The sequence below is a fragment of the Gallinula chloropus genome (assembly GCF_964237585.1).
Source record: "Gallinula chloropus genome assembly, chromosome: 3".
In the NCBI taxonomy this organism is placed as follows: domain Eukaryota; kingdom Metazoa; phylum Chordata; class Aves; order Gruiformes; family Rallidae; genus Gallinula; species Gallinula chloropus.
Genome location: NC_140087.1, coordinates 13,146,898 through 13,160,231, shown reverse-complemented (window position 1 = coordinate 13,160,231; position 13,334 = coordinate 13,146,898). Strand labels below are relative to the sequence as shown.

Genomic DNA, 13,334 nt, shown 5'->3' with positions numbered 1-13,334 from the left:
ATCTTCTGTCCTACCAGCCACAACTTTGTCTCATCAGGGTACACTCTGCCCTATCACCCAGATCAGTAACAAAGCTATCAAGCAGGACTGGACCCAGTACTAACTCCTAGGCTATGCTTCTAGCATACACACCAGCGTAACACGTACAGTACACACCTCTAACTAGACTTCTTACTCCCGATTACCACCCTCAGCTCAGCCAGTTTTCAATCCACCTCATTGTCTCCCCATCCAGCCCACACTTCAACAGCTTCTCCAGGAGAATTTCATGGAAGACAATGGAAAAAGCCTGACTGAAGTTAAACAATACCCATTGCTCTCCATCTAGCCAGCCACTTATTTAATTGTGGAACATTATTGGGTTGGTTAAACATGACTTCCCCTTGGTGAATCCACCTGACTGCTCCTGGTCATCTTCTTGCTCTTCATGTGCCTGAAGGATTATCAAAAGTGGCCTCACATTGATATCAGCAAGCTCCCTCAGCACTCATGGGCATATGCCATTAAGACTCACGGACTTACATATGGCTAGTATGTCACTTGACCTCGAGTTACACTGGTTTCCACAGTCAATAAATTGCTACTCCAATCTTCCAGTAGTGACTACATCTATATGAAATCGAGGGGGGGTTATTTCCTGAATGTTCCTTATGCCACAGCCTTTAGCAGAGGACATCTACAAGGACAAAACAAAGCTTAAAATTTAAACTGGCAAGAGAAGCTGCCTGGTGTCAGGGATTTCACTTAACTGTTCAGTTTCAAAATACGTTCCATATACCTATGAAGTCAGACAACAATTGGTTGTGCCTACTGGAGCTCTCCAGGAGCTCCTTCACTTTTAACAACCATACCAATTTAATATGCATGGCAACTCAAAGAGATAAATTCCTTTCTCAGGTACATGTGCAAGTAGTTCCCAAGACTCATGAATTCAAAACAGTGCAGACAGACCTGAGGACAGGCTTTGGCCCTGGAGTGCTAATGCAATCCCTTAACTACCACATAATTCAGGGTTCGTGGTCTTCCTCTAATGTACAATACTCAAGAGAAAGTAGGCATAACAACTTTCTTTAAAAACCATCAGGTTGGATACCTTGGATATATTTTAGATGGCCTCCCTCATAACAGAATATTCACCTGTCACAAGCACAGCTGACTGCTCCTCCAGTCATGCTTGTGGGTCATATTCCAAATGAGCCATACTGGTAGGTGTAATGTTTTGTTCAGCAGCAGTTGAAATATTCTGGGACACTGCCAGAGCTCCGAGTCAGAGCTCTGTAGAGACACCGATTAGATTCTTTCAGCTTCCACTCAGACTAAAAATGCCAGATCTGTAAAGCTCCAAGGAGTCAAAACCACAGATATAATCTTCTGGTCAGAAGAGAAACACGCCGCTGTTTCGCATGCTCCATTTAATAAAATAAATATTTAACAACTGAACACATCAATTATTCATTTTGTAATATGACTAACTTGTCATTATTCTTCCATTCCTTCTTTTCCTTAAAAAGTCATCTGTGAGGATGACTAAATAGAATTGATTTTGAGATGGGCAATGCAATAGCTGCAGGCAGAAAATCTCATTCAAAATCACTTTTTGAGAGTTTCCTTTTTTCCCCTCCCATTCTCTAGCTTTCCACAGGAAAAGCACTTAAACCCAGCTTTCAACAGAATGTGTAAAAGTGCTAAAAGAGACACGTGACTACCAGGCATCACTTCAAGTAAGCTTGCTGATCGTAGTCTTCATATATTGTTTGGGATATTACCCTGAGTCCACATCATTTCAGCTATTGTTTAGCTTCACATAAGTCACTAGCCATTTAGAACCCAGTTTTCAGAGAAACCGGGTATCCACAGTTCCCAGACCACAGCCGTAGTGGTGAGAATGCAGACCTGAAAGCCAGACCCCAGTTCTCCACAGTGTTACAGTTTAGATCAGTGTGAAGCAATCTGAATTGGTTTTCTCAGGCTGCTAGAGAGCAGCGAAAACTTGCATCTCACCTATGACTGTATAAAGCTAGGCTAGTAGCTTGCAACAATTGTGTAGTCCTTTCTCTGGCCACTGGGGACTGATGTCACTGTCACACCTTAAACAGATATTGGGTGGGTGGGTTGAATTACACTGGACAACCAGCTTAAACGAGGTGTTTTAACTTGAAGATGGATAGAGTCATCCTGTAGCAGAAGTAGAGACCACAAATAACTATTTGGGCTCTTTAACAATTAAGAGCATTTTCAAACTCAGATATTACACGCTTCCTTTCATTTCTGGGAGCACCCATGCCCTGAATGATGTAGTATTTCAGCACAAGTATCAGTACATGACTGAAACTACCTAAAGAAAACAGTCAACAGTTACGTAGGGCATCCATGTCTTCTATGCCATGGTGTATTTCATCCTGTCCTACCCAAAGCTGATGCAACTGAACTACTATTCATTCTTAGTTGTTCTACCCAAATTATATGCCTCTTCTTACACTGTTTCCTTTCAGGTCTTTCTGGAAAAAGAAAAGAGTAAATCTCTCTGTATTGTGTCATTGCTGGACAGTGAGATGAGAACAAAACCTGAAAAGGAACTAATGTTAAGGTGTTTAGAAAGACAAAAAGCCCCGATTTAAAAATATTACTGATTATGTATTATACCAATAGCATAATATTTGTCATGCAATATCAATAAATACTGTTATTTATAAAACTTAATTGAAAGAAAAATACTGAAATTATTTTAAGTCTTAATAGATGAGGCATGTAGTGCCACTTCTTTGTGTATCAGAACTAATTCTTGGCTGAGCTTTAAGCTGTAAACGTCACAGAGCCTTGCAGATGGTAACCTTTGGGTGAATCTGCTCTCCAACCAGAGGAACACTGCTGTAGGTAGAACCCTTCCTTTGTTAACACATGTAAGTAGATGTACTCAATTTATCAGCTTCTTGTAGACAGACACGATTTAACCTTTACCCTCATTTTATAGGCTGCGGTTGCCTATCGGAGTTGGTTCTGCAGCTGTTTTTAGCCACACCGATCAAGATTCCAGCCTTTTTACCACCCATCCCCTTTAATTTTGTTTAAATTCCTCTCCCTTTGACAGCTTGCTCTGGCTCTACTTAAGCTGAAATCCTGACCTTGCACAGCATTTTAGAAGATCCACACCAAAGTCGGTTTTCCTAGGTTTCCTCTACTGTTCTCTGCCCAGCACTCCAGCTCCTAAGAGCAGCCATGGTTTTGCACCATAGGTGTATGGTGGGCAGCCTGCAGGACTGCCAAGCACCTCAGCTCTGCTGTGGTTCCACAGCTAGCGTGGAAGGGCTACAGAAATGCAGAGCAAAGTTAAAGGCAGGTCCTCTGCTCCTTCCTCTCTTAGAGGTATTTTCAACCAGTTTTGGTGACTGACGGTTTATCAGGTGTTTCATGTCCTTAGGTAATTCCTCCTTTCTAACCCCACCTATAGATGGGTTCATCCACTTCCATCACTCTATCACTTAACACATATAAGCAATTCTCCTAATAGACTTACTTGGGGATTTAGCAAAAATAGCTGGCACTTCAACAGGATGAAGCCTATACTACAATGCACAACCCCCCCTAGCCTGTGCTAACATAGATTTTTAGTCTACAATTGTAATAACAGAAGAAAAAGGTTTTCTTGCTTAATTCAGTACTGATTCTTCACTCATGCACATAATTGCGTGTCCACCTCCCAAGATGCTCCTCCACCTCCTTCACTCTCCAATAACCTCTTATTTAGATTTTTGGAAAGGGTTGGATGGGTAGGAACCCAGGGACCATTACCCATATTCTCAGGACACACATGCCACAACTCACTTTCAAAGATACAGTACAAGTTTTAAAGCTTGTTTTTCCTTAGGAAATGAGTTTCAGTTGTGTGCTCCTACCTTTTTCAATGATCTCTAGCTTCAGTAGCCAATTCCTGTCCCATCTGGCAAAAGACTAGAGGTCTCAAGGTGACATTAAAAGGCAAATTTGGTGGGTGGGTGGAGGGGAAGCAGAACACGTTACCTTCGTGTCTTCACCGAAGGAAAAGAGCGCAACACGAGCTCATTCAATATGAAGACCAAAGCACCTGCCTGGGATATCCAACTGCAGACACCCAGTCTGGCTTCACTGGCTCTACATTGTCACAACTACTACTTTGGGTGGTGCACTGGGCAGCATGGCCACAGCTGACCAACAGCAATATGGTGAAACTTCTCTGTATTTCTGAATCTCGACGCTGACACGTAAGTGGACCCAATAGTCTAAAAATAACAGCACTAGCAACACAAACCAAACAGGAACTTACCCTTCAACTGGGAAGATTATTCTTGGAGAGTGTAATATAAATAACTAGAAATATTTAAAATACACATCAATAAACATCTAGTAGTAGACCAGTCTAGCTAGCTTTAAGCTATCTTTGAGGAAAGACAGAGACCAGACGATCAGATACTGCCTTGCCAAGAAAGGAGGAGCAGCTTACACAGGCTGTGTTGACTTGCTGAAGAGTTACACTTGCTGTGTTGACTTGCTTCCAGTTAGGTTTGGGGTTTATTTGCTGTTTTTTCTTCTTTTGAGGGGGAGGGAGGGTTTGTACCAGCTATTACACATGCCCAGAATGTGTCTGATCTGGGGCAAAGGCAGAGTTATACATAATCTTCACATTATAAATCTATCTGTCTTAGATTTTGTCGACTACAGAATATAACATTAATATTTTGAACACTTGGCATTTCATTAATATTTGACTGGCACATAGCAGCAACTATTATATTAAAGATTATCTAGGTTGGATGTGCATATACCAACAGAATGTCGAGTTGCTAATCATTCTACAGAAACAGAATATACTTCTGGATGAGTAATACCAACAAAACCACAGAATCATAGGAATAAGTTGTCTCTCTGTTAGATGTACATTTAGCTGAAAAGAGGGCAGAGAATCCTGTATTTTTGGCATGTGCTTCAAGTGCATTGTTAGAGTACATTTGAAGAAAGTTATCCAACACATCCTCCTGAAGGCAACAAAACAAAACTCACTGGATGCTGTTCTTACACTTACTCAATTTTGCTGCTTATCTTTGAGTCCCACAGGCATTCGAAATGGGTAGTAGCACCTCGTTTACCTTTAATTTGTATTTAAAAGGAATCTGGCAGTACAAAGCATGGGCTAAAGCACTTGTCAGCAAAGCAAAAAGACCATTTATAAACAGACTGCATCACTTGTTCCTATGTTGAAATAACACTCTGTTAGGGCACTTAATTTATCAGTCTCCTTTCCCACCACAGAGGATGTTCAAGACTTAAAAGCAAGATAGGAAAGTTTAACACCTCTCAAACTCCTAATTTTAAAAAGTGACAGCCCTGGAATGCTCAATATTATGTTTCTTAGTAGGATTTTATTTCTATATGCATGTACTCTTGTGAGTGGTGAAAACTATATTCCCACCCTCCCTGCTCCCAAACCTCTCTTTGAGCAGCCCTTCCTTACCACCAAACCAAGGACAACAGCCAAAACCAACCAGCAACTTCTAAAGTCAAATGACTTTTTTCAAGAATATGGATTTCAGGGAAATAATCATGTACTGCATCAGATCACACTTGTGGTCTGGATCCTCCTGAAGTAACTGATTGACTCCATCCCAAAGAACTCCCATCTAATTCAAGAGCTGCTGTGTAATTTAATGGCATGTCCAGCAAACCATGGGCAAAGCTTCCTTTCTCAAGCATCATGCTAAACTGTTGGTGCAGTTTAGGTGTTGTACATACCGGTCTTCTCTTATAGACTAGGTATATGAAATGTAAAAGGTTGACAACCAAGAAGACAGAATTCCAGATCATTATGTCCAAGGCACAGCGGTAGAGCGTAGCCCAAATGATGAACAATGCACATCCTGTAAAGTGAGAGAAAAAAAAGGAAGTTAAATTTCACTGAACAATAAACATGCCTGTACAAGCTCATCAGGAATGCGTCCTCTGGGTGTAATTACACTGAAAAGCAATATATTCCACAAGCTTTAATACACTTAGGCTCTGTGGATCGGTGCACACACTGGTAGCAGAGCTGATGACTACAGTGCTATAAACAGGCACTGAGAGCAGGTTGACAGCAGAGTGCAGTCCTACTGTGTGGGACTGAAATACCAGAGCAGCAATAATTCAGACCAGGACTAGGGAAAGCAGAAAGGTGCACCCCACAATGGTCTGTTAAAGTGAAGCTGAAAAGGGACAGGGGAAGACTGTACCTCAGGTACAAAAAAACCCAAAAAAACCTATGTAGCTTGCAAAACTTGAATACTGGCATTGCATTAATTAATCAAACAAGAGACTAAAAGTCTCCTACAGTCATAAAGATATTTTTGAAAATCTAAATGAAGCATCATCACTGCATTTTTACAAGGTCACAGCAGGAACCTGAATTCTCTTTCAGGAAAAAGAAGGTTTCAAATGCTTATTCTTTCTTTAGTTGCTTTACTTTGCCTTATCTTTTAAAGCAATTGTCAATATTCATCTGTATAATTAGGGATACTATTTTTAGCCTACAAAGACAATACTTATCAAATGATAGATTACGCATCAGTGAGTCTCTCCCACATCACTGAACTTACTGTCCGATAGAGATAGCTGTAGAGGTCACACATAAATTTTCCCTTAAGTTTCAGGCAAAGGAAAGAAGGAGAAGAAGTGCTGAACTGTTTCTCCCTTTCTCCCTGAAGAGGATGCTGAATTAATGAACTCAGTATTATCTATTCTGTCTGAACTGGTGATTTTCCAGGCAGCAGTTACGTACAGATCAGAAAGAAAATCAAAAACTGATGACTTTTGATCAGCTAATTAATTAGACTACATGGGAGGAGGACACAAGGCCTGGAAGTATTAAAGGGGAGTGACAATGTGGAGCAGCACAAGGATGGGACAGGGTCATCAAAGCAATGGGGACAGATCCCGTGGAACCAGGCTTTGTTACTTGCTTATAGTTGCCATCTTAGCTTGCAAAACTGATTCTGTATCTCTTCAGACTGCAGTAAGACCTGCAGACCAAAGCAACAAGCTCAGCAAGTACAGAGCTCCCACTGCTTTTAAAACAAGAACTATGCAGACAAAATGTCTTGTGATGCTCAGACACTCAATCATTGGTGCAGTCTGTGTGAATAAGCTACCCTGTAATAGCTGTTAAAAGCAAGATCATTGTAAATTCAACCATAGAAGTTCTACCATAACACTAACCCACACTACTATACAAATAAGCTTTCTCACTTAGAAATACTTAAGCATGCTCTGTATCACAACACCCCTAGGGTTAACTTTTCTGCGCTGCAATGAGTCACTACTCCTTCTCCTTTGATCACAACGACCCTGTCTCACACAAGCATGGGAGCTCTCAAATAGCTGTGGGACTGCAAGAGTGTTTAAAACGAAACCACACTTGTTTAGTCTCAAGCATGCCAAACTTAAGTTTCCCTCTCACCCCAAAGTCAAATTTTGGTATCACAGGATGCCTACACCAGTGGAAGGAGTGCCACTGACTACAGGAGAACACACACAAACTTCATATCAAAACTCCACATTCTGGTGATCCACAAACACCACGTGTTTGAACCTGTATTTAAAGAATGCATGGGGTGACATCAAGCTTCAAGGTAAACCTTAACCACTTCAGGCATACCAGTCAACCTATTCACTAGAAATCTAAAATTAAGTTGATGGTTCATTACGACCTTAACTGTGATTTCAGTCATATCCGACGTAAGTGGGGTCCACTTGTTTTCTATTTGGAATCTAAACAAGTTTGAAGACCTAAGTTGTATTTCTGGGAAGTTTTATAAGCCTAGAGTCATATAATCTTTCTAGAAAAGGTCTGCCAGGACCAGAACAGATCCCCACCTACACCAAAAACACCTTCAGCAGAGCACAACAACCACGAATGTGTGTTGGAATTTCCCTGTAAGCAGAAAGGACCAGGAGAAAGCTCTGTCCTGTTCATGAGCAGTCACAGGAAGGTTGCAAATGTCTCCAGAATAATTCTCCTACCTATGGTGAGCAGGCCTCGCAGGAAAATCATGTGAAGATTCAGAGTGGTTGGAATAACCAGTCCGACTGCAAAGCAAATGTTTGCCACGTGGAAAACAAGATGATGAATCTCCTTCCAGTTTTCACATGCAGTCTCGTTGAAAGGCACAAGGGTGGTGTTTTTTAAGTCTGGAATAAAACCTAGTGGAGTAACAGTGAGCGGGCTCATTGCTGTAGTATTCATCTTGGAGACTCCTGCAATGAGAGAGAGAGAGAGGGGGAAAAAATAAAAATAATGATGCATTAAACTGAAATATATTAGACATACATATGGATTTCAGGTTATTCTCTTTCTTCCCAGGATATATTTTCCCATTATCATTTATGAGAAAAAAGGCTGGCAAAACTTGCCTCAACTTCTGGCTTTCTTGCAGTACTTGCAGGATCCTTTGGAGGTGTTCTAAGCCATGGGGCATCTTGCACAGATCAACCAGAATAGGCAAAAAAAAAATAATTACCCCAACCACTTCTGAGAACAGGAAATAAAAACTATTGTTTCTCATCCCAGTTGATCAGATGCTATGAAACCAGAAAGGGAGACACCCAAGTTACAACAAGGTTGCCACTCTTTCAGGGAAATCACTTGGTGTACCTAGAATGAGCAGGCTTGAAAGATCTTTGTCTGTGGAACTCCTGGAGAAAACAAGACAGTTAAAAAAAAAGCTGATTTCTAATCTAAAAATACACAGGGATTTTTGTTGTAATAATAGATCTGGCATATTTTGATTTCACACCAATTAAAAGAGAAGAAAAAAATCGCTCCCCAACACCAAGTAAAAAATTCTCTTTCTAGTTTGTTTTTAATAGTAAAGTGGAAGATTTCAAGACACTGCCTTTAAAGTCTAAAGGCTGGTCTCTCTAGGGAACTGCAGTCGGCGTTACAAGCACTCCAGAAGGACTTCTCAACCCAGAGCAGCTCCCAGCTGGAGGAACACGACAGTTCCTAGGTGGGCTGTCAGAAACACGGGAGAGCCCTGCTTCCAGCGAGGCACGTATGCTCCCCCATCGCTGCGGCGGGAGGGATTACATGGAGCTCTGCTGGAGCCTTGCTGATGAAATCCATGCACGTATCCCCGAGCAAACAGGCTCCCTAACATGCAGCACGGTGGGACTCGTGTTCAAATCAGTTCTGTAGAGACGGTGCACGTCCCTGCCGCGTGCCCTCACTCGCTGTCACGTAATTCATCTGCTCAGCAGACTTCCGAGTCACGGTTAATACACCCAGTGCTTCCTGCAGACTGGAATACGCTCGGCATTTGTCTGTTATGTAAAAGTGCTGTGAAGTAATTTCAAGTTGCTTCACTTCCATCCATTCTTTTTATTACCACCCCACCTCCCCCCCCCCACGCCCCAAATCAACTTGTGTACAAGCCATAAGCAAGCTGGAAAATTTCTGAAATTAATTGGTCTTTTAAAACCCTTTTTAAAGCAGTGGGAAGAAAGAAATCAGAAAGAAAACCTCAACCCTTTGAGAGCTCCTCTCTGATGCCCAGAGCCTGTTGAGACTAAGCCATGCTACAGAACATGCAGAGGCATCTTGCAGGATCAAACACCAACATATCATAGTGTACAGAGCCACTGGACAGATATGATTTTCAAAGGGGGGAAAAAAACCCACCCAAAACATCTGATCCTTACCAAAATACACAGTCCACTTACTTCTTAAGAGCTTGTTCCCCTCTTTTCATCCCTACATTAGTTACTCATAAAGGTCAATTCAAATGCGGGGGATTTGACATAAACAAGTTCTACACTAAGTTGTTACCAACAATGTTGGTGCCAAAACAAGTTCACAGTCCAGGTACTGTACAGGCAGCTTTTTTTCCTGGATTTAGTGACAAGAGCCACAAGAGCAGTTTCATTGTCCTGACAAAGCCACTCACCCACTGAGCCAAAGCGTGAGCCTGCACTCAGCTGCAGGACTGGCACTTTCATGCCCTCATAAACAGAGGGCGATTGCTAACTTGCGCTCATCTTACACACCTCTCGTGATCATGCTCCTCTTGTTTTCAAGCAAGGTAAGCTCCTTGGAACAGCAGGATCCATAGATCTCCTGCAAAGAGTTATCGGCGGAGCTTCTAGGTACATTGAGTCTTTCACTGCCTAGTCACCTGCCAATAAAAGCACCGCTTACTGTGGCATCACATGGGAAAAGAGTAAGACAACCAAACTCGCATTCCTGTGCAGATCCAGCCATAAGCCCACTGACTCATCTCAGAGCTAAAGTGGGCTGCAAGGGGTAACTTCCGTTTCATCTGATCACAAATCCACAAAGCTTTCCTGATGCTGGATTTTTTAATAGCAAAATTTCATACTGCATCACTGGGAGAAGAGAGGGTACCTTACTCTTTAAGGCCTGGTTGCAAAGCATCACACACTTCAAGACTGGAAACCCAATGAGCCCAGTCAACTACACGGCACATGACAAACTCATTCCCCTCACAACCCAGCCAGAACACCACTCCTTAGCCACTGATCATGACACCATAACCCACCAGCCAGCATCTAGTCATAAGGGGAAGACGTTTCTCCAACAAGTGTTGACCGAGTCATTTAGTCTTTGGCAATAAAGTGCCCATAGTTGTAACAACAGGATGTTTAATGCTTCTGAAAACCTGGACCACATACTCAGTTGCCTTAATTAGAATTTAAGAGCCTAAATATAACCATGCCCATTTTTTTCTTTCTTTTTTTTAACAAGATTTTTCTTAAAGACCTTGAAGTCCACACCTGAATACAACTGAGCTTAACCTACTACCCTCAGTCAAACATTGCAGCATGGCTAACGTCATGGAAACCAGCAGAAAGCTGCAGAATTTCTCTGTCACAATGGCGTTTTAAAGGCTGGCAGAAGTAGATTGATGCTATCTGCAAAGTGACACAGGGACAGATTGCGACACCAGCTCTGAATGAGAGCTGCCCATAAATTTCAACTAGGGAGCCTGTTCAAGAATAAACCAGAAAAAAAAAAGCCAACAGGGTTACAAACCTTAACCCAAAATGTTTGTCCACAGGTAGCATCAGAAACACAAATATTCAAAATAACATCTCTGTAGTTTTTAGATCCAATTCTTTAGTCTTAACATCTACTGCTGACAAATAATACAGAAGAATTAACAAGAAATCTGCTGTTCAACAGTCAGGGACTTGGAATTGTCACTTCCTACCTTCTACTACCTCAGAGAGTCAAAAAATAATTTTGGAAATACAGAATCAGGCCCTTAAAATTGTAATTTAGGGTTGTGTGTGCTAAGGACTAATACAGCATAAGACTTAAAAGTCTTATCATTAGGTTTTCAATATATTAAGTTGTGTATTGCTACGAGAAAATGCAGCCAACATGGTCAAATAATCTTGGAAAAAATGGGGAAGTAGTGTCAACTGAAATGTATGCTTTATGGAACATAGGGCAAAGAATTAAAAGAGTATTTTTAATATCCAGTAATGTTTCCTTCATAGGGATTTAGAGTTAAACAAAGAGCTTGAAAACTCATCTGATTGAAAGCTCAAGACATCCTATTGTCCAAACAGGAACAAAAAAAGAAACAGATCTCAAAAAGACTCCATTCAGCGACACTTTACATCTGTCAGAAATTAGTATAAGTAAAGCTTTTGTGTGTGTGTGTGTGTGTGTTCATCGATTGGATAGAGACTTAAGGTAATAGATCATGTTTTTAAGGCATGAAAATACAAGTTCTCAAAACATAAATGAGATGAGCTCACTCCAAGATGTTTTATACACTCAGGACACCTTCATACAAGAGGCCAAACTTCTGAAAGCCATTCCCAAAAGTATTGGGTTCCTAAAACTTCAGACATAAAGACAAATGGGGGTTTTAGGGATACCTAGGCAACACTGAAAGAAGACAGGCAGAGCAGAAAGGTTTAAAGCAGTTGGTGATGGTAGGACAACAGGTCAGCCAGGCCGATACGGGACAGTGCAGTGTCCCAGTCAATATCACCATCCACTTTATTCCATATCCCATGCCTTTACTGCTCAGTGTTACACAAGTGAGCTGCTTAAAGCCTTGTTTGAGCACGCCTGGGTAACTTTGGAGCCACCGTGACTTCACAGTCCTCCATTTATGTAGATGGATTTTGTGAGCCTCAATAAAGTTTTTTAAAACAATAAATCAAACTTACCCCCCCCCCCAAAAAACAACAACCTGCAGAGCCTCACTACTTTTCTACGTGGCACAAAAGCAGCACAGAGAATTTAGACAATTTCTTTGCCTTTGTGAGCTGAAGACAAACTGCTGGTGCTAATGCAATTAAGTTAATTACAGTTTAAGTTACCAATTCCCTTTCTATAATGAAGCAGGAGTGAATGGGTGAATGGGACGGCGTTATAGGAAAACAGGCGTTTCGGGACGCTCCTTGGGGCCAATTCGCGTCCGCTAAACGCGCCACGAAGTACAGAAATCTGTTCGCTTCGCCCTACACCCCGCTCCAGGGGAAGTTTAACACCACCAGCCTTCCGCGCGGTGAACAGAAGCGTCCACCCGCCAGAGACGCTCCCGCGTTGGCAGCCGCAGAGCCGTTCTACGGCACTGGGGGGTTGTGAACCGCGTTTGCGCTCCCGCTGCGCTGCGCACAGACGCGCAAAGCCCGGGCTGAGGGGCGCAGCCACAGCTCGCCCCCCGCCCCCCCGCCTCCGAAGCTTCAGTTTAGCCCACAACGCGACAACTCCAAACCCAACATTCTCTCCAGCACCACCCCGCCCCAAGTAAATTAAAACCCACTTAACACCAACGGAGCAACCGGTCCCTTCCCCCCGCGAAGGGCCGTTTCCAAGGCAAGTGCTTCCCGTACCGGCGGAGCCCCTGTTCCCAGAGCGCCCGTCGGGACCGTGCTCGGACCGGGCAGGACGGCGCCCGGCACCGCCGCAGCGAAGCCTGGCGAGCGCCCGAGAGGGGAACACGGAGACCAGAGCGGGGAGCCCGTCGCCCCGGCGGCGGGCAGCAGGGCACGTCCAGCACGGAGCCCGGCGCTCAAGTCCTCCTGCCGCCGCGGTCAGAGGGACCCGCCGCCGGTGCCCGCCGCCCGCAGCCTACCCGGGACAGCCGCCGCCGCACAGGTAAACCTCCCGCCGCTCCGGCCACTCACACCCACCCGCCTCTCCGGCGCAGGATGGCGGGAGCGCCCCTTACCTGCCCCGCAGCCCCGCCCGCGCCCTCGGAAAAGTTTCCCGGCCGTCCGGGGGACGTAGCGCCCGGACAGGACAGGCTCGAACCGCCACTCCGAGCACCGCGTCCGGCCACGGCCACCGA

At 43.4% G+C, this 13,334-nt stretch overlaps 1 protein-coding gene across 1 annotated transcript in view; it reads right to left on the bottom strand.

Moving 5' to 3' along the window:
* Window positions 1–13,334, bottom strand: part of POPDC1 (popeye domain cAMP effector 1) — a 29,284-nt gene extending 15,950 nt beyond the window's left edge. The window contains exons 1-3 of the mRNA XM_084261834.1: window positions 13,215–13,334; window positions 8,026–8,259; window positions 5,764–5,888 (exon numbers count right to left, since the gene is read on the bottom strand). Of these exons, the coding sequence (XP_084117960.1) occupies window positions 5,764–5,888; window positions 8,026–8,248 (348 nt within the window). The 5' untranslated portion in view covers window positions 8,249–8,259; window positions 13,215–13,334. The remainder of the gene's footprint in view (window positions 1–5,763; window positions 5,889–8,025; window positions 8,260–13,214) is intronic.